The sequence below is a fragment of the Pelophylax lessonae genome, assembly GCF_965119305.1.
Source record: "Pelophylax lessonae genome assembly, chromosome: 1".
NCBI lineage: Eukaryota > Metazoa > Chordata > Amphibia > Anura > Ranidae > Pelophylax > Pelophylax lessonae.
The window spans coordinates 345,589,195-345,616,346 of NC_138768.1; the positions used below are offsets into that span (position 1 = coordinate 345,589,195).

A 27,152-nucleotide genomic window follows, 5' to 3' on the forward strand; every position below is an offset into this window, starting at 1 on the left:
GGCCACCAGCGAGTCTGTGGCGTCCGCCAGAGGATCCCTTGACCAATCCACAAACCACTGCACCTTTCTGTTGAGCCAAGACGCCAACAGATCCACCTCAGGGGTGTCCCACCGGAGACACTGCTGATGAAACACCTCCGGATGAAGGAGCCACTCCCTGTTGTGCAACGCCTGCCGACTGTGGTAATCCACCTGCCAATTTTCCACCCCGGGAATATGTACGGCGGAGAGGGCTGGAACAAACCATTCTACCCACCTTAAAATGCTGGTGATTAACATAAGCCACGGCATTGGCATTGTCCAATTGAATGCGCAATGGACAACCCTAAAGACAATCCGCAATCCAATTAACCAGACACTGTCTGATCGCTCGGAGTTCCAAGACATTGATCTTCCGGGGTCCAGATCCCCTCCAGAGGTCCAGAGGCTGGCATCAGTGGTGACCACTGTCCAGTACAAGGGGAGGAAGGATTTTCCCAGCCGAAGCGCCGGGGGAATGAAGTCACCATATCAGGGACTCCTCCTTTCCCTGCCTCAGTCGGATCTGATTGTCCAGAAACTGCGGAGTCTTGTCCCATTTGGTCAGAATTTCCTTTTGCAGGGACCTCGTATGAAACTATGCAAACGGAACTGCCACAAAGGTAGACACCATCAGACCCAGCACCCGCATGTACGTCCAGGGGGATGACCATTTGCTGGACAGCAGGAGGTGAATTGCAGCCTGCAATTTCTGGAGTTTGGCCAGAGGAAGGAGAACTCTGGCTAAGGCCGAGTCAAGAGTCAGGCCCAGATAGTCCAGCTTTGTGGGCGGAACCAGTGCAAAATCTAGCCGACATCCCACAGAGTTTGTATTGTGATCTCCAGGTTCTCCACCAGAGCAGAGGGAGACTCAGCTCGCAGAAGGAGATCGTCCAAGTAGCCAAGTCCTGTGATCCTCCATCGGTGAAGCAAAGCTAGCACCATGGCTAACACTTTTGTGAAGACCCGTGGAGCAGATGCGAGACCAAAGGGTAATGCCACAAACTGATAATGCTCCTCTCCCACAGCAAGGCGGAGAAAACGCTGGTGACTGGTGGCACGTATTGAAATGTGAAGGTAGGCATCCTTGATATCGATAGAGGCGAGGAAATCCCCGACATAGGGATGAAACCACCATTCGATTGGACTCCATTCTGAACTTCTATACCCGCACAAAACAGTTTACCGCCTTGAGGTCCAGGATTGGACACACTTTGCCTTCTTTCCTGGGAACTCTGAACAGGTTTGAGTAAAAACCCTGAAAATGTTCAGAGGTCAGAACTAGGACAATCACCCCTTGAAGGAACAGGTCTTGTACCGCCCTAAACAGGCCCTGTAAGCGGTCTGGGGACAAGCGCAAGTTGGAAGGGAAAAACCTTGCCAGGCGACAAGAGCAAAACTCGATCTTGTAGCTGGACCGAAGGACTGTATGGAGCTACGTGTCTTGCACCTAGGAAGTCCACAGGTCCAGAAACCAGCAAAGACGTCCCCCCACCCTCCGATACGGGTGAGGGCACACCTTCATGCTGAAGGAGCCTTGTCATCGGGTCTGGAGAAGCCCGATCTTGGCTTGCCAGACCAGGTTAGTCTGGATCCTTCAGAAGAGGCCCTGAAAGGCTACAAGCCCTTGTCAGTCGACCCTGAGGGACGAAAAAAGTTCTTATGAGCTGAGAAGGAAGGCACAGGTCTATGACGAGGTTCCTTGCCCTTAGTAGCCGGCGGAAGAAAACTACTCTTCCCACCGTGAGACCTTTAATAATGTCATCCAGGGTAGCTCCAAACAGGCGATCTCCTTGAAAAGGAAGATCCGTCAAGGCCTTTTTTGAAGTCTGATCTGCAGACTAGCACTTGACCCAAAAGACACGCCGAAGGACCACTGCCAAAACATAGAGGCGAGCCACCACGAGAGCTGCATCCAAAGCGGCATCACAGATAAACTGCAGCCCCTGGACCAGCTTGTCCGCCAGCTTGGCAAAGGCAGGGGGGAGCTGTTCCCCCTCCAGGTAACGGTGTAGGAGGTTAGCTCTTGTGGTCAGAGTTTGCGACACTAGGACAATGGTGAATACTGGCTTCATTGCCAAACCAGCCAGAGTGTACATAGCGCGGCCCACAGCCTCCGCCTTCCGGTCAGCCGGATACTTGAAGGCCAGGTATACTTCAAACAGAATCATGGTTGCCTTGTTTAATCTGGAGACCAGAGGGTCAACCACCGGTGGCACAGTCCACTTCTTAAGAAGGGACTCCTCAATGGGGGTAATGCCTAGTAAAGTTCTTAGGGTCCCCACGGGGATGCTTTGGTCGTCCCCACACTTTAGCGACAATTATGTAAAAATAGGCAGGGAAAGGAAACACCTTTGCCACTCTGGATGGCTTGTGAGTGCCAAAGGGTACTTGCGCCTCTGTCACAGCTTCAGCTGCATCCTCCATCTTCAGGGTCTCACGCACAGATATAATCAGTGCATTCACCAGCGCAGAGTTCTGACAGTGACCGTCAGATCCCCCAATAATACTAAAGGAGAGTCCGCACCCCTAGTACACAGTACTGGAAGCTGAGGCGAGACCAAAGGGTAACGCCACAAATTGATAATGCTCCTCTGCGACCACAAAGCGAAGAAACCGCTGGTGTCCAGCGTAAATAGGGATGTGTAGATATGCGTCCTTGTTATCTATGGAGGCTAAGAAGTCTCCTTGGTGCAGCGACACCACCAACGTGCGGATGGATTCTATCCAAAACTTCTGTACCCGCACGGAGCAGTTCAGGGCCTTGAGATCAAGGATGGGGCGCACTGGACTGGGGATAGCTGAAGTCTGGATGGGAAGAACCTGTCCGACAGGCGAGACCGGAATTCGATCTTGTACCCAGATCAGATCAGTTCATGAACCCATTTGTCCTGAATCAAGGAGTTCCAGGGTTCCAGAAAGAAACAAAGATGTCCCCCCACTCCCAGAATTGAGTGAGGGCGCCCCTTCAAGCAGACAAGGACTTGCCTGCAGGTCCAGATTGGCCAGTCTTTGGTTTCCCTGACCACAGCTTCTTGGAACCCCCAGTAGACATGATTGATTTACCTTTTTCTTGCGACCCGGAGGCACGAAAAAGACGTTTATGAGCATTAAAGGAAGGCCCCCGCCTAGTACGTGGCGCCTTGCCCTTAAAGGATTGGGGAAGATGAGTGCTCTTATGATACCTTTGATTAACTCGTCCAGAGAAGATCCAAACAGCCTCTCCCCTAAGAAGGGAAAATCAGTCAAGGCCTTTTTAGAAGCCAGGTCCGCCGACCAGCTTTTCAGCCACACCATGCGCCTAATAGCAATCCCCATTGCCAATGCCTTGGCCACCAACGGGGCTGTATCACACATGAACACCAGGGCTTGAGCCAACTTGTCCAGTAGTTCCAACACCGCAGGGGGAGCCGTTCAGCTTCCAAGTTACTTTAAAGTAACTTCATCCATTCCGTAGCAGTCTGCGCTACCAAAACATTCACAAAGGTAGTCTTTAATATGTGACCTGCTACCACGTGTAAATTGTGGGACAAGGACTCTACCCGTTTATCCACGGGGTCCGCAAAAGTTTGAGACTCTTCCACTGGTACCAGAGTCCCTTTATTCAACCTGGACACTGGGGGATCCACTTTTGGTGGTACAGTCCACCTAGTGGACACTGCCTCCGCAAAGGGGTAACGGCATGCAAAACGCTTAGGCACCACTAACATGTGCTTAATGCGCCGCCATTCTGAGCAAGGGAACACCTTGTCTGATTTACGGGATTGCAGGAGCCAAAAGACACCTGCGTACCCGGCGCTGTAGGTTCATCAGCCAATTTTAAAGTTCCCCACACTGAAACTATAAGAGCTTCCACCAAAGCGCATTCACGTGCGGCGGCTGATGAGGACAGGTCCTCTTCACCATCAGAATGCAACTACACTGACCCCTCAGGGTGGTCTGCGTCTGCGGCAGCCATGTCTATCTCAGATCCTGCAGACTCTGCCGATGGAGGTGAGGGTGGAGGGTGTTTGCGGCTGGCAGCACTAGCGGTGACAAAATCTACCTTAGACATAAAATTTTGCAAAAAAAGTTGGAATCTCTGGCTGAGACTGAGAACCAGAAGGTCCCGCAATTGCTCCCAGGGGGTCTGTAGGTGAAATATTATCCTGGGACTCCATGTTACACTTTTTAAAATAATTGGGCAGTGTCTCTTTAAGACCGCCAGAAACGCGGTCCCACCGCTTTAAGTGCGGGCTCACAATCCCTGGTTATTATAAGATAATAGCAGAGTGAATGAAGAAAAAGCCCACAGGGAACCCCAGGAAAACGTTACCAGACCACAGAGGAGACTTCCACCATGATCTGTACAAAAACGAAACTGAAACTCACTGTACAGGAAGAGGAAGAGAAAACTCAGCCTCTATATTATAAAAACCAAGCCGCATGCCTGTCCAGCCTATGGATCTCAGGAAAATAGCCGCTTATGCATTCTCAATGGGGAATTTTAGAAAATAGCTGCACATATAAACTAATAGGAATAAAAAAATCATTATCCACAGCAAAATGGCGGCTCCCACGGCACGCCATGACGTCTCCAGGACCCCCAAAAGGGGGCCAAGAAAAATAGGCATCGGAAGGCCCCTGCCCAGGGGCCCACACATGACAAGTCACCCCCCTCAAATAAGCACCACAACGGCCGCATTATTACCGCCCCCAAGGTAAAAACCTGCTAGAGGTAGAGAATGTCGAGGGGTACACAGGACTAGTCCTCCGAGGTGCCAGGGGAACCAAGGGAGCCCCTAAGGTCCGACTATTCCAGGGAAGGGCCCACGTCCGCCCCGAGACCGCCAGGGGATTTCGGGGGGACAATTAACTCACCATACCATGGTACCAGGTGGGCGCCATTCCGAAACAGATCCCCTCCCCCCGGGATGGGGGTGCTGTCAGCCAAGGGGAAGCTGCGACTCCAGGTCATGTGTGTCCTAGCGATACGGTCCAATCGCAGGCTCATCCCAATCCGTCGGGGCACTGTCGTGGCGAGGCCCAGTTCTGGACTCTAACCTGCTCACGCTCGCTGGTCAGGCTGGGATACCTTAAGGATCTAGGATTATTCAGTGCGAAACCTCAGCCGGCTGTTGCTTGTAGTTCCTCTGGATCTTGGTCCTCAGAAACTAACTAGTGAAAATAAAAAAATCACAACTAACAAACTTTCCTAAATTAATGAAGACCGAAGTCCCAGCAGGAAGCTAGGTCCTATTCCTTAAACTAGGCAGAAACAAACTGTTTGATGATAGCAGGGTGTGTGGGGTTATGCCTGCAAGGACAGCCCCCATAGGTGTGGTTACGCTTTTTTCCTGCCTAGTGCCTATTCTTGATAGGAGCATAACTCTATAGTTTCTGACTAGATGGAGCTGTGTCTGTTGATCGATGAACGATAGAGAAATCTACTTTTTTTGCTAGAAAATTACTTAGAACCACCAAACATTATATATATATATATATATATACTGTATATATATATATATATACTGTATATATATATATATACACACATATATATATATATATATATATATATATATATATATATATATATATATATACACATATATACACACACACACAGTATCTCACAAAAGTTAGTACACCCCTCACATTTTTGTTAATATTTTATTATATCTTTTCATGTGACAACACTGAAGAAATGACACTTTGCTACATTGTAAAGTAGTGAGTGTACAGCTTGTATAATAGTGTAAATTTGCTGTCCCCTCAAAATTACTCAACACACAGCCATTAATGTCTAAACCACTGGCAACAAAAGTGAGTACACCCCTAAGTAGAAAATGTCCAAATTGGGCCCAATCGGCCATTTTCCGTCATGGAGTGAAAGAGGACTCCAGTGGCAACCTGTGAGGCTCTGGTGAACTCCATGCCCAGGAGGGTTAAGGCAGTGCTGGAAAATAATGCTGGCCACACAAAATATTGACACTTTGGGCCCATGTTGGACATTTTAACTTAGGGGTCTACTCACTTTTGTTGCCAGCGGTTTAGACATTAATGGCTGTGTGTTGAGTTATTTTGAGGGGACAGCAAATTTACACTGTTATACAATCTGTACACGCACTACTTTACATTGCAGCAAAGTGTCATTTCTTCAGTGTCGTCACATGAAAAGATATAATAACATTTGTACAAAAATGTGAGGGATGTACTCACTTTTGTGAGATACTGTACTCATATATATCAATTTTAGTAGAGGTCCTATAGAAAAAAAAAAAGATAGGTGGTGCAATTCATGTGGTATTTGCGCAGCGGATTTTTAAGTGCAATTTTTGGGGAAAAAATACACTTTAATGAATTTTACTGCACAAAAACATAACATAATACCCACATTCTTGGTAACATTTAAAAGATGATGTTACGCAGAGTAAATAGATACCTAACATGTCACACTTTAAAATTGCGTCCGCCAGTGGAATGGCGCCAAACTTTGGTACTTAAAATTCTGTACTGGCGACGCTTAAAATTAAAATGCAGGCTACCAGTTTAGAGATATACAGGAGGTCTGGCACTCAAATAATTGCGCTCACTCTGATGTTCGTGAGGATACCTCACAAGTGTGGTGCGATCACTATTTACATGTGCATGCAGGACTTACGTATGTGCTTGCGTTGGCATGTATGCAGGGGGGGGGGAAGGGGGCGCTTTAAATATTTTTTTATTTTTATTATTTATTTTAACCAAAACTTATTTTTACACTGAATCAAATATTTTTTTTGGATTACCTTTATTGCTATTACAAGGGATGAACAACATCTCTTGTGACAGCATGGGTCATGACAAGTCCTCTCTATGGAGAGAACTGGGGTCTATTAGTCCGAAAATCTCTCCTCTGGCCTCCACTGTAGCCAATCAGACACAGGTCAGTCTGATTGGCTACTTTCCTGGCTGCTAACGGCCAGATAAGCAAACAATCGAAACCAGAAGTGACAAAATCCTTGTCGCTTCCGTTTTCCTGGGCCACAGAGAGGGAGGAAAAACGTCAGTTCCTATCTGTCTCTATAAAGGAAACGAAAGGAGGGCGCACCAACCTTGCAAATTAGCTAAGTGGTGTTTATTGGTATAAAAATAAAGGAAATATACTCACAAACAAATCCGTCATAAAAACATTTCAAAGTCCACAATGAACACAAAGCAAGCAGGTCAGTGGGACCATGTGCAGCACGCTGGGGGACCTTTCAGCTGATCGGCTCTGGGGAAAAGGGGCTCTCCCCTCGAAACATGTCAGCCATCTGGAAAGTCTCCGGCATGCTGGACATGGTCCCGACCTGGCTGCTTTGTGTCCAATGTGGACTTTGAAACACTACTTCGGTAATGTGCAAGGTTGGTGCGCCCTCTTTTAGTTTTCTTTACAGTGTTTCCATTGGGTGTTCTCCGACGCCTGGAGCGCAGCAAGGTCTGTGCATTTACCCGAAGCTTGAGAGATCCTAGGCAATATTCACTGCTGTAACATCACTTCTGAGCGCAGGAGAGTCTTTTTTGTTAATTGTGCCTCTTTCTATGTAGTGACACCATTGCCGCCAGTCGCTTAGCCCTCACCTGAAGAATGGAATCACTTCTGCTGGCATTATCCTGGTATAACTACTTTGAACTTAGGATGTCCATGGACGTCCCATGGTCTTAAAGTGGTTAAGAAGCCTCTACTGTGCTTCAGAAGTAATTATGTTCCATAGAATATAGAGAGCAGTACTGTTTATTCAGAAATGACAGCTGTGAACTATATATAGTGGCCACAGGCAGTTAATGGGTTAGTTCACTTTTCCAAAAAAAAAAACTGCCTTTGCAGGTAAGGTGTGTTTGTAGATAAAAACAAACTGTGCAGTTCTGACTGAAATGTATTGTCCTTGCTATGGGTGTAGACTATTTACATACCTCCCAAAGCCTGACAGGATGTTTCTGCCAAGGTCTTACCTTGCCCTCCTGTTGGCAACCATCTTGGATATGTGCAGACTGCTGCCTCTTATAGACTCTGATTGCATCATCACTTGCTTGCTGCCTGGGCATCGCACAGTGATGATGCTGCACACCTGACGGGTTACAGACCTTGCCCTTGTGTTTGTGCTCCAAGGTGCATCTCTGCTAGCAGTCTTCTGTTCTCCATGTTTCTCTGTGTGACCTGGCTTGACTGACGACTCTCGCATCGGCAGACGATCCTGCATTGGCAGACGACCTGGCATTGGCAGACTACCCGCTTTGAACTCGACTCTGGTCTGGATGACTACCCGCTTCTGGACTTGACCCCGGCTTGTTCCTGCTCTCACTTTCTCACTCTTGCAGTGCATTTATTGTTGTTTGCTCCAATAAACTGCTTTATTTTACCTGCATCCCCGTGTGGTCTGGTTTCCTGGCACCCTTACAGTACACAAGGGCCACGAATCCTGATGTTACAGGTGTTCTCCTACGCTCCCCATGCTGGTTACCAAGCTTGATCAACAAGATCACCTTTTGGGTCAGCTTGCTCAGGCGTTGCAGACGTTGCTTGCACGCACAGCGCACCTCACTCCTGGTGCTGCTAGGCCGGTGGTTCCTCCTGTTGTTGCACCTGCTGCTGCTCCTGTTGCTGCTCCTGCAGTTGCAGCTGGAGTCGCTGTTACCAGAGGGATGACTGGTTCAGCCCCCCTCCTCCAGTGCTATGGGGATGAACCAAGTCAGGCTTCCTAAATCAAGTGGGCATGTATCATGAGATGGTTCCACAGGCGTTTCCTTCTGACAGGTTCACGGTGGGTTTCCTAATCTCGGTGCTCTCAGACAAGGCCTTGACCTGGGCCAATTCCTTATGGGAGAACGATAATCCTGTCATACTCATTTACCCGAGTTGCCTCCTTTCGTAGGGTATTCGATGTGCCTGCTCACCTCGCCTCTGCTGCTAAGCTGCTCCTGTCCATTCAACAGGGTATACGAACCGTTGCCAAGCATGCCATCAAATTTCGTACCCTGGCAGCAGAGGTGGGCTGGAATAATGAGGCTCTGGTGGCGGTCTTCTCTCATGGTCTCTCCGATGCACTGAAGGACGAGATTGCGGCCAAGGATCTCCCCGACGAGCTTGAGGCTCTCATTTCCTTCCTGATTTTGATCAATACCAGGCTCAGGGAGAGCCCATAATTTAAGGAGCGCCTGCAGGAACCTTCTACCAGATTGGCTCCTAAGTTTTCTTTCCCACCCATTCCTCCCTCACCTCCCACGCCTCCTGGGGATGGTGCTTCTGGCTGTGAACCCATGCAGCTGTGGTTCACTCACCTTTCCGAGGCTGAGCGGGCCTTTAGAAGGAGGGAGGGCCGTGCCTGTATTGCGGTCTTAGTGGGCATTTCCTGAAATCTTGTCCGACCCATCCGGGAAACGTTCGCACCCAAGGTCCTGTCGGGGGTAGATCTTAGGTGGAATTTCCTCGTCCTCGGTTTCCCGTAAAGATAAACTACCAATCACAGTTGTCCTCTCCTGGGCAGCGGGTTCGGTGGTTACTTAGGCGTTGGTAGACTCCGGTGCTGGCGGGTTTTTTTATTGACAGTACAATTGCTACTGCAAATTCCATACACTTGCAGCCTCATGTTGCTCCACTAGTTATCGAGGCGATTGATGGCAGACCCCTGCAACCAGCACAGGTTACCAACAAGACTGTTCCGGTTGATATGGCAATAGTGGCTGTTCAGAGGGAGTCGACCTTTTTCCAGGTTATTTCATCCCCACAATACTCTGTTGTTTTGGGGTACCCTTGGCTTCAGAAACACAATCTGACCTTTGATTGGCAGTCGGTCGAGGTCCTCTCTTGGTCCCCACAGTGTGGTGCTGTTTGTATCCATGGGCCTGTTAAGGTACTTTGTACCTCCTCGGTTGCCTACTGAATATCAGGAGTATCAAGATGTATTTAACAAGGTGCGCGCTGGTACTCTTCCTCCTCATCGCCCATACAATTGTGCTATAGACTTGCAACCTGGTGCCATTCCCCCTTGTGGCAGGGTTTATTCTCTCTCTCTCGGTGGAGGAGAATAAGGCCATGGAGGAGTATGTTGCAGATGCGCTTGCCCGGGGGAACATGTGCAAGTCCACTTCTCCAGCGGGTGACGTTTTTTTCTTCGTAAAGAAAAAGGGGGGTGAGTTGAAACCTTGCATTGATTATAGGGGCTTCAATCACATTTCATTCAAGAATGCATACCAGATTCCGTTGATTACTGAATTGTTCGACCGCCTCAAGGGAGCAAAGGTCTTTACCAAGCTTGACCTAAGGGCCACGTAAGGATCAAGGAGGGCGATGAGTGGAAGACCACGTTTTATACCAGAACCGGTCAGAACGATCTCTGGTGATGCCCTTTGGCTTGTGCAATGCGCCCGCTGTCCTCCAGGAGTTCATCAATGATGTCTTTCATGATAAGTTGCAGCAATGCGTGGTAGTCTATTTGGACGTCATCTTGATTTACTCTGACTCCACTGAATCAAACTACCTGGATGTCAGAAGGATGCTGCAACGGTTACGTGAGAATGGGCTTTTCTGTAAGCTTGAGAAATGTAAATTCCACCTGTCTCAGGTTGCCTTCTTGGGCTACATCATTTCTGCTGAAGGGTTCTCCATGGACCCTCAGAAGGTTTCGGCTGTTCTACAATGGCCTCGCCCAGTGGTCTCCGTTCTATTCAGCGTTTCCTTTGGTTTGCAAACTACTATCGGAATTTTTTTTTTTCTTATCTGAAATTTATCAGGAACTTATACCTCTTTGGCCAAACATATCTCAGATCTGACCAAGAGGGGCAGCGATTCCCACAAGTGGACGCCTGCTGCCATCCAAGCTTTCGAGGCCCTCGAAAGCTCCCATTCTGTCTTATCCCAATCCTGGTTTCCCCTTTGTCCTAGAGGTGGATGCATCTGAGATGGGAGTAGGCGCCCTCCTGTGTCAGCGTCGGACACCTGATGGACCCTTACTTCCTTGTGGGTTCTACTCCAAGAAGCTGTCTCCAGCTGAATTCAACTACGAGATTGGAGACAGAGAGCTCTTGGCCATTATCCTGGCTTTTAAAGAGTGGAGAAACTTGCTTGAAGGTTCTGTGGTTCCAGTTCTCACCGATCATAAGAATCTGACGTATCTCTCAGAGGCCAAGAGGCTCACACCCATTTAGGCCAGATGGGCCTTATTCTTGTCTCGTTTTAACTATGTGTTCTCCTATTTGCCTGGCTTCAAGAATGTTAAGGCTGATGCCTTGTCTCGCCAGTATTCTGAGTTGTCCAGGGAGGACTCTGTGCCGACCCCAGTCATACCTTCAGATCATATCCTGGCTGCCATCCACACCAATTTAACCTCTCCTCTTGGGGAACAGATCTTGGCTGCCCAACCTGATGCTCCCTCAGAGATCTGCTAGCAAATGTTTTGTACCTGAGGGGTTACGTATCAGACTCAAAGACTGCTGGTCATCCTGGTAAGAACCAGATGTCCTGGGCTATTTCCCGTCAGTCCTGGTGGCTATCTCTCCGCACTAATGTTGCTGCGTATGAGGCTGCTTGTTAGGTCTGTGCCCAGAACAAATCTCCTTGGCAGCTTCCCTTGGGCCTACTGCATCCCATTCCCAATGGGGAATGTCCCTGGTCTCACCAGGCCATTGATTTTATTGTGATACTTCCCTCGTCTCGAGGTTACATGGCTATCCTCATGGTTGTCGGCCGGTTCTCCAAAATGTGCCACTGTGTTCCATTTAGGCGACTGCCTACCTCTCAGGAGCTTGCCTCAGTGTTTGCCAGGGAGGTCTTCTGTTTATACTGGTTGCCTAAAGAGATTGTCTCGGGCTGTGAGAGCCAGTTTGTCTCCAGGTTCTGACGCGCCTTTTGCTGCCAGTTGAGTATTCGACTCTCCTTCTCCTTGGTCTAACATCTGCAGTCCATTGGTGCCGCTGAACATTCCAACCAAGCTCTGAAGCAATTTCTCGGCTGCTATATCTCTGACCATCAGGACAATTGGGTTGATCTGCTACCCCGGGCGGAGTTTGCCAGAAACTCTGCCATCAACTTGTCTTCCGGAATGTCTCCATTCATGGCCAATTATGGGTTCCAGCTCGCCGTGTTGCCCGAGTCGTGCTCGCCACAGGACATCCCGGCTGTGAAGGATAATCTTCATGCCCTCCGTTCCTCTTGGGTGCAGATTTAAGAGTCTTTATGGGTCTCTGCACAGCATCAGAAGCTCCAGGCAGACCAGAGACCTTGGTCTTCCCACTGGCATGCTTTCTCCAATGTCTTTCACGTGTCACTTTTGTAGTCACTGCTTTGCAATTGCTAAACTTTTTCACTTCCTCGCCTTCGTCCCATTCCTGTGGGCAATCATGAGGAGTATGAGGTTAACAGCATTTTGGATTCTCATCTTTTCCAAAGTCAGGTTCAATATCTGGTGCAATAAGGGTTATGGTCCTGAGAGCGCTCCTGGAATCCCTACGCTGATGTTCATGCTCACGCACTTCTCCATGCTTTCCTTGCTCGTTTTCCTCAGAAACCGTTTTTTGCTTCGCAGAGGAGGGGCGGTTGAGGGGAGGGTACTGTCAAGGTCTTACTTTGCCCTTCTGTTGGCAGCCATCTTAGACATGTGCAGACTGCTGCCTTTACTTATAGACTCTGATTGTATCATCACTTGCCTGCTGCCCTGGTGTCGCACAGTGATGATGCTGCACACTTGACAAGATCTATCACCTGATCTGATCTATCACCAGTCCTTGCCCCTATGTTTGTGCTCCAAGATGCATCTCTGCTAGCAGTCTTCTGTTTTCTGTGTTCCTCCGTGTATGACCTGGCTTGGCTGATGACTCTCCTGCCTCTCGACCCCGCATCGGCAGACGACCCGGCATCGGCAGACTACCCGCTTCTGGACTCGACTCCGGTCGGGATGACTACCCGCTTCTGGACTTGACCCTGGCTTGTTCCTGCTCTCACTTCCTCACTCCTGCTGTGCATTGTGGTTTGCTCCAAATAACTGCTTTATTTTACCTGCATCCCCGTGTGGTCTGGTTTCCTGGCACCCTGACAGTTTCTAAGTGAGGCCTACTCATTACTGCTTACCTTCACCATCACATAAGTGAGCCCTTTCTCTGATTAAAACCTCCTTGCATGCTCTTTCTCTCCCCTGTAGCTCTGAGCTCAGCATCTGAGAGCTCACTCCTATGATGGTGGAGGTGAGCAGTAATGACTAAGCCTCACTTAGTAACGTTCTAGGAATATTCCAGTCAGGCCTCATGAGGTATGTTAATGACCTGCACCTACAGCAAGGGTATTTTTTAAATTTGGTCAGAGCTGCACAGTTTGTTTTTATCTAGACCCCCCTTATCTGCACAGGCAGGAGATCACACCATACTTTACTCTACCCAAAAACTAAAAAAAACTAACATTTTTGAGCAGAGTTCTCATGAAGCACTGTCTGCATGTTTGGTGATATTTCATAGTGTAATGCAGTGCTTTACACAAGATTTCTTCTGTAAGTTGCCCAAATGGTTATAATGACATCAGATAATTGCATGTTTCCTTAGTTAAGGCTGACTGAGTTTAATATTCCAACCTGCCAAAAACAACAGGGCCCATATATCACAAAGTCATTACAGCAATAGAGAAATCATAGGAACAGACGCTTTAACAGTCTTTCCCAAGACATGACTTTATAATGTTTCCAAAAGACCTGTGGGTATGCTTTATTTGTCTCACTACTTAGGAAAGCAGACACATAAACTGTAAGGTCACCGCTATGTCACAAATACTAGCCTAAATTTACAGACTGGTAGCTTGAATGTGACTAGAAGAAAATGGCAGGTTTTCCAAGAATGGAATGCTTTACTTGTAGATAAAAAATGATTTTCCCTCTTTTGTTAAAGGTAAATATAGCACCTTATTCGCTTGCTGATTTCACTGGAATTCTTAACTTTAATATGCCTTATTCAATGCACTATAAAGTTTTTCAGCAGCACATAAAATGACATATTATATTTTAGTGCATGTGTAAACAAGCCTCTAGTGAGTATCTTTCAGAGAATCATGTCAAGATGGTACAGCCATTACGAAGCCAAATGACGGCGTCACACTCCCGGCTTGGCTTTTCTATAAGGCAGAACAAAAAAACATTGAGTCTATCTACAGAAAGGTATGGCCTCTGTTAGGTCATTTTGGGAATAGGCACATACAAAGATTACTAAGGAGAGACCTCACCACTCATTTAACTGGTTATATTGTATAGTAAGTGCACATGTGCCTCCCAAACTAGGAGTTGCCATCAGCAGAAGATTTTAAACCACATAAACTGCAGTTACAAATAGATGTCTTCCTTCCTGATACTAAACAAGCATGCAACATTTGATGCTGGGCTACAGGATTAAAGTGCACCTGCTGGAAACCAGGGCAAACAATATAATAAAAAAATGCAAAAGCACAAGGCATTGAAATTCATATGAAAAACAACCAATTGTGACCACACTACAACTACTGGGATCACTGCAAACTCCCTTTTAGTGCTCAAACTGGTAGTGTATAATAGTACTCCAATAAATAATCTCAAAAATAATCAATACAATCCGAGCAAAACAGAGCAAACCAAATATTTTGGTAAATGTATGTAGCGCAATCATAATTGGTTGTTTTTCATTTGTTATACCTTAGTGGTGATAAGCGACTGCAGCTTCTTTTTCACTATACTGGTAATACCTGTGGCATGGATATTTTGTTTCTTACATATAGAAAATGATATATCGATACAATTTGCAGGCCCAAAGAAAGAACTGAAAGAGACTCCTAACAAGTCAAGTAAGCTGCTGACCATGTTAAGGAGACAACAAAGGGACTAGTAGGGTGGGCAGAGGCAAAGTTAACCCCTTGGAGCCTAAGCCTTTTTCGGACATACGTTGCTTACAGTTAAATAAAAATTTAAAACCCCCAAACATTATATATATATATTTTTTAGCAGAGACCCTAAAGAATGGTGATTGTTGAAATATTTTATGTCACATTTTATGTTTTTGTGGTGCAGCGGTCTTTCAAATGCAATTTTTTGGGAACAAACACACTTTCATGAATTAAAAAAAAAAAAAAAAAAAAAACAGTAAAGTTAGCCCAATTTATTGTAGAATGTAAAAGATGATGTTACGCTGAGTAAATAGATACCAAACATGTCATGCTTTAAAATTGTGCACACTAGTGCAATGGCGACAAACTTCGGTACTTAAAAGTCTCCAAAGGCGACGCTTTAAAAAAAAAAAATTAACGGTTACCTGTTTAGGGTTACAGTGGAGGTCTTGTGCTGGAATTATTGATGTCGCTCTAACAATTGCGGCGATGCCTCACATGTGTGGTTTGAACACCGTCTACAGATGCGGGCGCGACTTGTGTAGGCATTCGCTTCTGCGCGTGAGGAACGGAGGGATGGGGCGCTTTAAATTTTTTTTTCCTTAATTATTCTTTTTTTTTTTTAACACTATCCATTTAAAAAACTAGATTTTTGCCTTTCCGTAAAATTATTTTCTCTGATGTTCACTGACGGACACAGCTCCATATCTTCGACCATTGGGTTATGCTGCTCCCCTACAGGAGTAGGGCACTAGGCGGAAAAGAATGGACTACGCCTATAGGGCAGTCCAAGGGGATATACTCCCACTTCCTGCTATGGGACTTCAGTTTTGTAACAAGCAGTATCAGAAGAATACCTAACCTAACTCAACAGAGAGGTGGGTTCTGTGTCCGTCAAACATCAGAGAAAAGGATTTTACGGTAAGACAAAAATCCAGTTTTCTCTTTCGTTCATTGACGGACACAGCTCCATATCTTCTTTAAGGATATTTGGAAAAAAATAGCAAAGGCAGAAATCTGGCCCTTGATTGTGCCCAGGGCCAAACGCTGATCTACACCTCTTTGGAGATACTCCAAAAGACGAGGCACCGAAAAGGAATGGGGGGGAAGCACCTCGAGACTAAGACCAAGTAATGTACGCCCTCCAGACTTGATAAATCTTCCTAGAAGTAGAACTTCTAGCTTTCAACAGTGTAGGAATTACCGATTTCGACAACCTCTGCCCTTCAGCACATGGCTTTCAATAGCCAACCCAATAAAGCCAGCGACCATAAAGGAGGATGGAAGATCGGTCCTTGAGCCAAAAGATTCTCTGAGAGGGAGTCTCCAAGGGACATCGGCGACCATTCTTACTAGATCTGCGTATCACGATCGGCGAGGCCAGTTTGGAGTCACCAGAATGACTGGAATCCCTTATGCCTCGATTCTGCGCTGAAGCCTTGGCAGAAGTTTTAGTGGAGGAAAGGCATACATTAGACGATATTGGCCCCAAGGGGCCACCAGAGCGTCTGTGGCGTCAGCCAGAGGATCCAGAGACCTTGCCACAAGCCTCTGAACCTTAAACATGAGATGAGAGGCCAACAGGTCCACATCGGGAGTCCCCCACCGGAGACACTGTTGTTGAAACCATTCTCCCTGACCCAGCGCCTGCCGACTGAGGTAGTCCTTCTGCCAATTTTCCACCCCTGGAATATGCACAGCAGAGAGGGCTGGAACAAAATGTTCTGCCCATCTTAGAATGCCAGCCACCTCTCTGCCGCCTAGGTCACTTTTGGTGCCCCCTTAATGATTGACATACGCCACAGCCATGGTGTTGTCCGATTGAATCCTTACCGGGTTCAAGACGATCCATCAACAGGGACAGGCAGAGCCTGATCGCCCCAATCTCCAGGATATTGATTGGCAGACTGAACCGCCGGTGAGCGGAGCCACCATATCAAGGACCCCCGCGTACCCCGGCTCAACAGGATCAGATTGTCTAGGGACTGTGGATCCTTGTTCCATTTGGCAAGAATCTCCTTTTGCATAGATCTGGTATGGAACTTAGCAAACGGAACCGCCTTGAAGGTGGAGACCATCAAGCCCAGCACTTGCATCCAAGTCCTGAGAGATGACCGCCGATTGGAAAACAGGAGCCGAATCGCATCCTGCAACATCTGGAGTTTTTTCTCCGGGAGAAAAACCCAGGCTGAGGGTGAATGCAGAGTCAGACCCAGGTAGTCCAGTTTGTTGGATGGAATCAGAGCAGATTTTTGAAAATTCACTTTCCAGCCGAACTCTTGCAAAGTACGCACGGTGATATCCAGATTGTCTTTTAAGGCAATCGGAGATTCTGCTCGCAGAAGAAGGTCGTCGAGGTACCCCAGTATCCCTCCCTGCCTTAGCAAAGCTAACACTGGGGCCAACCCTTTTGTGAACACCCGAAGAGCTGAGGCGAGACCAAAGGGTAACGCCACAAATTGATAGTGCTTCTCGCCCACGGCAAAGCAAAGAAAATGCTGATGCCCAACATACAGTGGGTACGGAAAGTATTCAGACCCCCTTAAATTTTTCACTCTTTGTTATATTGCAGCCATTTGCCAAAATCATTTAGGTTCATTCTTCTTCCTCATGAATGTACACATAGCACCCCATACTGACAGAAAAACACAGAATTGTTGACATTGTTGCAGATTTATTAAAAAAGAAAACCTGAAATATCACATGGTCCTAAGTATTCAGACCCTTTGCTGTGACACTCATATATTTAACTCAGGTGCTTTCCATTTCTTCTGATCATCCTTAAGATGGTTCTACACCTTCATTTGAGTCCAGCTGTGTTTGATTATACTGATTGGACTTGATTAGGAAAGCCACACACCTGTCTATATAAGACCTTCCAGATCACAATGCATGCCAGAGCAAATGAGAATCATGAGGTCAAAGGAACTGCCTGAAGAGCTCAGAGACAGAATTGTGGCAAGGCACAGATCTGGCCAAGGTTACAAAAAGATTTCTGCTGCACTTAAGGTTCCTAAGAGCACAGTGGCCTCCATAATCCTCAAATGGAAGACGTTTGGGACGACCAGAACCCTTACTAGAGCTGGCCGTCCGGCCAAACTGAGCTATCGGGGGAGAAGAGCCTTGGTGAGAGAGGTAAAGAAGAACCCAAAGATCACTGTGGCTGAGCTCCAGAGATGCAGTCAGGAGATGGGAGAAAGTTGTAGAAAGTCAACCATCACTGCAGCCCTCCACCAGTCGGGGCTTTATGGCAGAGTGGCCCGACGGAAGCCTCTCCTCAGTGTAAGACACATGAAAGCCTGCATGGAGTTTGCTAAAAAAACACCTGAAGGACTCCAAGATGGTGAGAAATAAGATTCTCTGGTCTGATGAGACCAAAATAGAACTTTTTGGCCTTAATTCTAAGCGGTATGTGTGGAGAAAACCAGGCACTGCTCATCACCTGTCCAATACAGTCCCAACAGTGAAGCATGGTGGTGGCAGCATCATGCTGTGGGGGTGTTTTTCAGCTGCAGGGACAGGACGACTGGTTGCAATTGAGGGAAAGATGAATGTGGCCAAGTACAGGGATATCCTGGACAAAAACCTTCTCCAGAGTGCTCTGGACCTCAGACTGGGCCGAAGGTTTACCTTCCAACAAGACAATGACCCTAACCACACAGCTAAAATAACGAAGGAGTGGCTTCACAACAACTCCGTGACTGTTCTTGAATGGCCCAGCCAGAGCCCTGACTTAAACCCAATTGAGCATCTCTGGAGAGACCTAAAAATGGCTGTCCACCAACGTTTACCATCCAACCTGACAGAACTGGAGAGGATCTGCAAGGAGGAATGGCAGAGGATCCCCAAATCCAGGTGTGAAAGACTTGTTGCATCTTTCCCAAAAAGACTCCTGGCTGTATTAGATCAAAAGGGGGCTTCTACTAAATACTGAGCAAAGGGTCTGAATACTTAGGACTATGTGATATTTCAGTTTTTCTTTTTTAATAAATCTGCAACAATGTCAACAATTCTGTGTTTTTCTGTCAGTATGGGGTGCTATGTGTACATTCATGAGGAAGAAGAATGAACCTAAATGATTTTAGCAAATGGATGCAATATAACAAAGTGAAAAATTTAAGGGGGTCTGAATATTTTCCATACCCACTGTATATTGGGATATGAAGGTAAGCGTCCTTGATATCGATAGAGGCCAGAAAATCCCCTTGATGAAGGGATGCCACTACCGTGCGAATGGACTCCATACGAAATTTCTGAACCCGCACAAAGCGGTTCAAGGCCTTGAGATTCAGGATTGGACGGACCATGCCTTCTTCCTGGGAACAGTAATTAGGTTTGAATAAAAGCCCTAAAAACGTTCCGACTCTGGAACTGACACAACGACTCCTTGTGAGAGCACATCTTGTACCAAGAAGGCCTCGCAGATGATCTGGGGACAGACGCAAGTTGGAAAGGAAGAACCTTGCTGGAGGCAACGACCGAAACTCAATCTTGTAACCTGACAGAATCAACTCGTGGACCCACTTGTCTTGAATCAAGGAGGTCCACAGGTCTGGAAAGGAGCAAAGACGTCCTCCCCACTCCAGATACCATTGAGGGTGAACCTACAGGCAGAAGTGGACTTGTCTGCGAGACCAGCGGAACCCACTTTTTGCTTACCAGACCAGGGTCTCTTGGAACCTCCCACAAAGTTATGGGCGGATTTTGATCCCTTATGCGATCCTGCGGGACCAAAAGGACGGTTGTGGGCCGAGAAGAAAGGACCCAGCTTGCGACGAGGCTCTTTGTCCTTGGTAACCTGTGAAAGCAAAGTACTCTTACTTACCGTAAGACCTTTAATGATCTCCTCCATGGAAGCTTCGAACAGGCGGTCTCCTACAAAGGAGAGATCGGGCAGCACCTTTTTGGAAGCCTGGTCCGCAGACCAGCATTTCAGCCAAATCATGTGACGAAGAGTAACCACCGTCACAGACACCCTGCAGCCTAAGGGGGCCAGAGATATACTGCAAGCCCTGTACTAACTGGTCTGCCAGTTCTAACAGCTCAGGAGGATGCTGACCCCCTTCCAAATCCTAGCGCAGAAGCTTTGCCCATTCTGTTAAGATCTAGGAGACCAAGGTTATGGCAAACACCGGCCTCAAAATTGAACCAGCCATGGTAAAAATGGATTTTTGTAAAATCTTACCGTAAAATCCTTTTCTCTTAAGCTCATTGACAGACGCAGTCCTCTTGATTAATAACACATTGGGTTATACTGCCCTCTACAGGAGAAGGACACTAGACGGAAGGAAAACGTTCTGGCCACACCTTAGGGGCAGTCCCAGAGGGTATATCATCTCACTTCCTGCTACAGGATGTCAGTTATGTCACAAAGCAGTGTCAGAGAATTGAACCCAACCCAACTCAAAAGTAGAGGGGCGGGTACTGCGTCTGTCAATGAGCTTAAGAGAAAAGGATTTTACGGTAAGATTTTACAAAAATACATTTTTCTCTGTCGCTCATTGACAGACGCAGTCCTCTTGATTAATAACACATTGGGACGTCCCAAAGCAGTGCCACAAATGAGGGGTGGGATAACAGAAATCAAAATCCAGAAGGCCCAACCGGAGCCAAGCAGCCAACAAACCCTCAAGGTAGACCAATGATCTCCTCAAATTGCGGCCTGCAGAACCTTGCGGCCAAAAGAGGCATCCGACGATGCCATCACATCAACTTTATAAAAGTTTGTAAAGGTATGAACCGATGACCAGGTAGCCGCCTCTTGCAAACCTGGACCACTGATGCCTGATGGCGGAAGGCCCAGGAAGCACTAAGCACCCGAGTGGAGTGCGCCTTAACAGGGAACGGAGGATCCCGCACTTTAGGAAGAAAGGATGGATTCGGACGAAGAACCACCTTATCCCTATGAACCACCAGATATGGGGAACGACAAGATAATGCGGCCAGTTCTGACACCCTGCGTGCAGAAGTGATAGCCACCAAGAAGGCCACCTTCTGGGATAACGTAAGCAAGGGAATCTCCCTAATATCTTCAAAGGGAGGTTTCTGAAGAACCGACAACACTAAATTAAGATCCCAGGGTGGTAAGGGTGCGCGCACTGGCGGAGCCAGGTGTCGCACCCCCTGGATGAAATTCCTCACCAAGGAATGGGTAGCCAAAGGTTTCTGAAAGAAGATTGCTAATGCTGAAACCTGACCCTTGATAGTGCTCAAGGACAATTTCTGCTCAACTCCCTGTTGTAGAAAGGCCAAGATTCGGGTCACCGAATAGGTACGTGGGGGAAATCCAAGAGATTCACACCACGCAATCTAAGACCTCCATGTGCGATAATAGACTTTGCTGGAAGTCGCTTTCCTTGCTTTAATTAGAGTAGGAATAACTGAAGCTGACAAACCCTTGTCCTTCAGTACCTGAGTCTCAATGGCCAGGCCGTTGAAGCCAGCTATTGTAAAGCAAGATGGAAGATCCGTCTGTGAGACAGCAGATCCTCCTTGAGAAGAAGTCTCCAAGGAGCGTCCGCGACTAGCCTCACCAAATCGACGTCCCAGGCTCGACGAGGTCCGTCCCGAGTTACCAGGATAACTGGAATTCCCTCCACCTCTATTCTGTGAGAAAGTTCCTGCAGAAACTTGAGAGGATGGAAAGCATACCGTAGCTGATACTGCCCCAACAGGGCGATCAGCGCGATTTTTGCGTCCACTAGAGGATCGCGGGCGCGTGCTACAAACCTCTGCACCTTCCTGTTGAGTCGAGATGCCAACAGATCCACATCCAGGGTGCCCCAATGAAGGCACAACTGGTGAAATACCCCTGGATGAAGGGACCCTACCCCTTAATCCAGAGTCTGATGAATGAGATAATCTGCCTGCCAATCCTCTAGGTGATTGACCTAAGCCACAGCCGTGGCATTGTCCAACTGGATCCGAACCGGGCTGCCCTGGAGCTGCTCGGTCCAGTAAATCAGACGCAGTCTGATCATTCGCTTTTACCCCCAGTGAGATCCTTTATAATCTCATCTAGGGTGGCCCCAAACAGGCGATCCCCCTGAAAAGGGAGATTAGCCAAGGCTTTCTTGGAACCTTGATTCGCCGACCAGCACTTTAACCACAACACGTGTCTGAGGACTACTGCTGACATCGACGCATGCCCTAACAAGGGAGTTGCGTCCAAAGCGGCGTCACAGATGAACTGTAGTCCCTGTATGATCTGCTCCATCAAATCGGATGCTGCCGGGGGGATACCTCTCCCCTTTAAGTCACGGTGTAACAACTTGGCCCATTCTGTCAATGTTTGTGAAACTAAACCAATGGCCACCACTGGCCTAAAGGCTGATCCTATCAGGGAAAAAACAGAGCGGGATTCGGCTTCCACCTTCCGATCCACCGGATCCTTAAAGGACGGAGCGTCCTCCAACGGGATAACAGTGGCTTTATTTAATCTGGAAATCGGTGGGTCCACCACTGGTGGTACCGTCCATTTATTAATGAGGGATTCCTCAAACGGATAGCGCCTAGCAATGCGTTTGGAAATAGCAAGAGTTTGTTTGGGATGATCCCATTCCTCCTTAATCTTATTACCAAAGCATTTGGGTAAGGGAAAAACCTTCACCATCTTGGTAGGCTTACTAGTACCAAAGGGAATTTCCATCTCAGTTACCTCTGCCGGTGTAACCTCCAATCTTAAGGTTTCCCGGACAGCCACAACTAGTGCGTCCACCAACGCTTCTTCTTGCGCTATGGCGGAGGCAGAAACGTCCTCCTCACTGTCTGAGGAGACATTACCTGAGACCACAGCCCCAGAGGAGGGATCTGCAGCTGCAGTGACCAACTCAGAATCCGAATCTGAAGTATCAGATGAAATAGGGGTAGGTGGGGGTCGCTTTCTTGACCCCCGTCCCTGACAGGCCACCTCCACCCGGGATACCAAAGACTCCAAAACTGTAGATAATGCATCAATTACAAGTGGGGTACTGGAGGGCCCTGCGGCCACCTCGAGGGGATCAGGTGGGGATACATGTGTGGCAGGGTCCATGATTATACAAGACACTTGCCAGCAAACAAAAAAATAATTGCAAAGAAAAAAACTTTTTATTTTTTATTTTTTTTCGTTGTAATCCCCCAGCACAACAGCGCCCCTCAGTGTACCTGTTCTGGACCCCACAGAGAGAGAGAGAGAGAGACCCCAAGGCTCACCACCTGATGCACAGAAGTTTTATCCACCTGCTCTCAGCGCTGTCTTGTTACAGACAGGAAGTCTTTTAGCACTTTTCCCAGGTAAAGGAGGCGGCTCCGCCCCTTTACACGCCTCTCGGCGCTGCCCTGCTCCTCCTCGAGGTAGCTGGGCGTTTTCAAAATGGCCGCCCCCATGCAGGAGACACGAGGCTACGCCAAAATGGCGGCCTCACGTGACCTGCGGGAGATGGCAGCGGCCTGTCACCTATGGGAAGATGGCGGCGGCCTGCTGCAATGTGCAGCCTGCGGAGAATGGTATCGGCCTGTGCGGCCTGCGGGAGGTGTGGGAGGATGGCGACCTGCGGGCGGATGGCGGTAATCTAGGCCCAGGCATCGGCCTGTATTGCAGCCTCATGGTCAGGTAGGATCTATCCCCCATACATGGCCATCATTTACAGTAATGTCAGCCACTGACTTCAGTCATGGTCCTTAAACAGTGCACCCTCCTACAGTGACTTTAGATAGTCAGCTCCCAAACCAAGCCTCCTGGTTTCTTATACACAAAATCACACTCAAATGGGGGATTTGTAACACCTGTTATAGGATAGTGACCATCCCAGGGAGGGGCCCGCGTCCACCAACACACCCGTAGGGGGAGAGGAACCAGGCGGGCGCCAGCCAACTCCTGACAGAACCCCTCTCCACCGAGGTGGGGGGGGCTGTCGACCAATGCGGACGCCGTGACTCAGTTTCCAACTGATCGTCGGCGTCCAGGCGAGACGTTTAACTTGCAGGGTCAGTCCCCGTCCAGTGGGACTATGTCGCGGCCGACCCAGCGCGGAGCTAGGGCCTGCACGCGCTCGCAGGCTGACTGGGGTGACCACTGGATCTCAACATCCAGCCCGTCGCCCAGTTTCAGCGTACTTGCTTGAAGATCTCACAGGAACACTGGAGAAAAAAAGCTGCCTAATAAAAAGTTTTTCTAAAAAATCCTGCCAGGACCAAGATCCCAGCAAGGAACTTAGGTCCTTACTCCTAACTAGACAGAAAAAACTGACATCCTGTAGCAGGAAGTGAGAGGATATTCCCTCTGGGACTGCCCCTAAGGTGTGGCCAGAACGTTTTCCTTCCGTCTAGTGTCCTACTCCTGTAGAGGGCAGTATAACCCAATGTGTTATTAATCAAGAGGACTGCGTCTGTCAATGAGCGACAGAGAAAAAGGTATCGGACCAGAGACTTAGCTCTCTTGTCAACAGGGTCCTTAAAGGACGGAGAGTCCTCCACCGGCAGCAGTGTGGCTTTATTTAACCTGGAAACCTGGGAATCCACCACCAGTGGAACTGTCAGTTTCTTTACAAGGGACTCTTCAAAAGGATACCTCCTAGCGAAACGCTTAGGTACCCCGACCATGCATATAGGGGAACCCCACTGACTAGCCACAATATCGTCGAAATAGGTGGGAAAGTGGAATACCTTAGTGGCCTTGACTGGTCTGCGGCTACCAAACTGTACCAGCGCAGCCAACGCAGCATTAGCTGTGTCCTCCAATTTTAAAGTTTCCTGCACTGATATAATCAGTGCATCCACTAGCGCCTTTTCATGCGCGGTCGTAGTGGAAGAGGAATCATCCGCACTATCAGAGCACTCAGGGTGCGTGGACGCAGACCCAGTGGGGTGACTCGTGTTCATGGCTGCCAAATCAACCTCAGAGTCTGAGGAGGCAGAGGATGCAGGTGAAGGTGGAGGACGCTTTTGCGCATCCTAATTTGGAGGGCCATATCTACCTTGGACACTAGCGACTGCAGGACCGCCGCCATATCAAACTGGGACCCTGCAGCCTCTGAGAGGGGTTCAGGTGGTGACTCCAGGTACTCCATGGTTAAACTGGGAACCACCAGCAAAATGTAGAAAAAAAAATTGCTGTGAAAATTTCCCCACCGCTGCACCAGTGGCACCACAAGTCCCAGTGCACCAAACACACTGCTATAGCAGAAAGAGGGAGCTTTGCACACCCACAGGGAACTCACCACCACTGACTCAGGAGGGACACAGAGCTCCAAGCTGCATGCAGTGCGGCGATCATAGAGGAAGAGGAAACGCAGGCACTGACACCAGAGGCCACCCGGCGATTTCACCGCTCCATGGGCTACATTAAAAACAATGGGAAACTACCAGAACATGGCCGCCGAGCTACACAAACAAGGCCGCCGATATCAAGGCACCCCAATAGTGAGGGGGTGCTATGGGGGAAGGAAGGACAGATGGGGAACCTACCAACCCGGGGAGGGGCCCACGTCCATCCCGAGAAATCACCAGAATGGAGGGAGGACACTACTCACCGCACCTTGGAACCAGGCGGGCACCACTCCAGGCAGACCACCGCACCATCTTGGAATGGGGGTGCTGCAGGCCAGAGGTACGCTGCGACTCAGGTCATGACCAGGGCTATGCGTCCTAGTGAGACGTTTAACCCGTCGGCCAGCCCCCGTTCAGTGGGGCTATGTCGCGACTGACCTAGCGTGGAGCTGCGGTTTGGGTTGAGCTCGCTGGTGGGACTGGGAAGACCTTAAGGATCTAGGATATCCAGTGCGTCATCCAGTCCATCAGTTGATTGTAGTTCTCACTGGAACAGACTTGATTGCAGTTCAGAAAAGAAAATAAAAGAAATACATTTTGTTTAAAAGGAAAAAAAATGCTAGGACTAGAGATCCCAGCAAGGAACTAGGTACTTATTCCTGACTAGGCATAAAAAAACTGAAGTTCTATAGCAGGAAGTGGAAGTATACCCCCTAGGACTGCCCTATAGGCATAGTCAATTCTTTTCCGCCTAGTGTCCTACTCCTGTAGGGGGCAGCATAACCCAAGGGTCACAGAAGATCTGGAGCTGTGTCCATCAAAGAACGAAAGAGAAATGTTATGGAGAGATCTGGGGTCTTAAAGACCCCAAATCCCTTCTTTGCACTTAAAAGCATTCAAAACGCCAAGTTTGGCTGTTTTGAATGCTGTCATTTTTTTTTTTTTAAATCTGGCGCCTTTAAGGCTCCAGTACCCAGAAGTGATGACTTCTGTGTTTTTCCATCGGAGACCCAATCAGAGCCGAATGCGACATGTCCACCGGCTTGTTGCTCGGTTCTCTCAGTGGGACGGGAGACCCAAGCGAGTGGCGGACGGAAGGTGGCGGGGGGGGACGGGACGTTCTCAGCCGCGTCGGTTGTCATTACAAGAAAGCCAACTGTCAGCTCTAGACGACAGTACCAGGGTGACGCTTCTAGCTGCAGGCATCACTCCGGTACAACCCCTTCAAGCCGAGACAGCATATTTGCGTTCCCTCGGCACGAAGGGGTTAAGATCTACTTTTTCAGAAGATTTTTATATAAAAGTAGCATCCAATGTCTATGGATCTACTATAGGTTTTTCACTAAAGGTAACATCTGCTTAAGCATCTTTTCATTGCTTTGAATTACCCAGGTTTTGTTAATCAATCTAAAGCTGGCCATAGATGGTTTGAAGCTTGGCTGGTTCAGCAGGAACCGGCCAATTTTGAGCCATGTATATGCAGGCTGAATGTACCCAAGTTAAACTTAGGTACAACCAGCCTGCCAGATTTTACATGTGATTATCGCAATGGTTGTTATAGCCACTAGCAATAATTACTGTGCTCTTCCGGCAGGGACGGCTTTCCCCGGTGGAAAAACACAATGGCTCAGCGGGAGGGAATCCCTTTGTCAGGAAAGAGGTTCGCTCCATCTATGGCTGGCCTTAGTTATTTTTTAAATAAATTATACTGTGTGTATATAATATATAGTCATATAACGCAAAGATTATTCCTTACCTCATAACAACATCTTCTTCTTTTCCGCCCACTGCGGCAACTGCACTTCTCTCCTCCTCGAAGAACCAAGCTGACATCCTGAGTTTCAAGCACTGTTTGATAAACTGCTTTCTGGAACTCAGATAATGCGCAATAGACAATCTGCAGGTAAAAAAGCAAAGTTTCTAAAAGTATTATGACTATAAATTGTCATCATTAGTTCAAAACTGAGCTACTCATAGATTTAAAGGGTTACAAGAAATAAAAAAAATTAAGTCCTTGTTTAGTGAAATCATTATTTTCTGCTTTACCGCCGATATA

The 27,152-nt window shown here is 48.0% G+C and overlaps 1 protein-coding gene across 1 annotated transcript in view; it reads right to left on the reverse strand.

The window, feature by feature from the left end:
• ERCC6L2 (ERCC excision repair 6 like 2) overlaps window positions 1-27,152 on the reverse strand; it is a gene marked incomplete at its 5' end in the record, with an annotated part of 326,876 nt that overhangs the window by 218,446 nt on the left and 81,278 nt on the right. Inside the window, one exon of the mRNA XM_082244915.1 lies at window positions 26,853-26,993. Within this exon, the coding sequence (XP_082101041.1) occupies window positions 26,853-26,993 (141 nt within the window). The remainder of the gene's footprint in view (window positions 1-26,852; window positions 26,994-27,152) is intronic.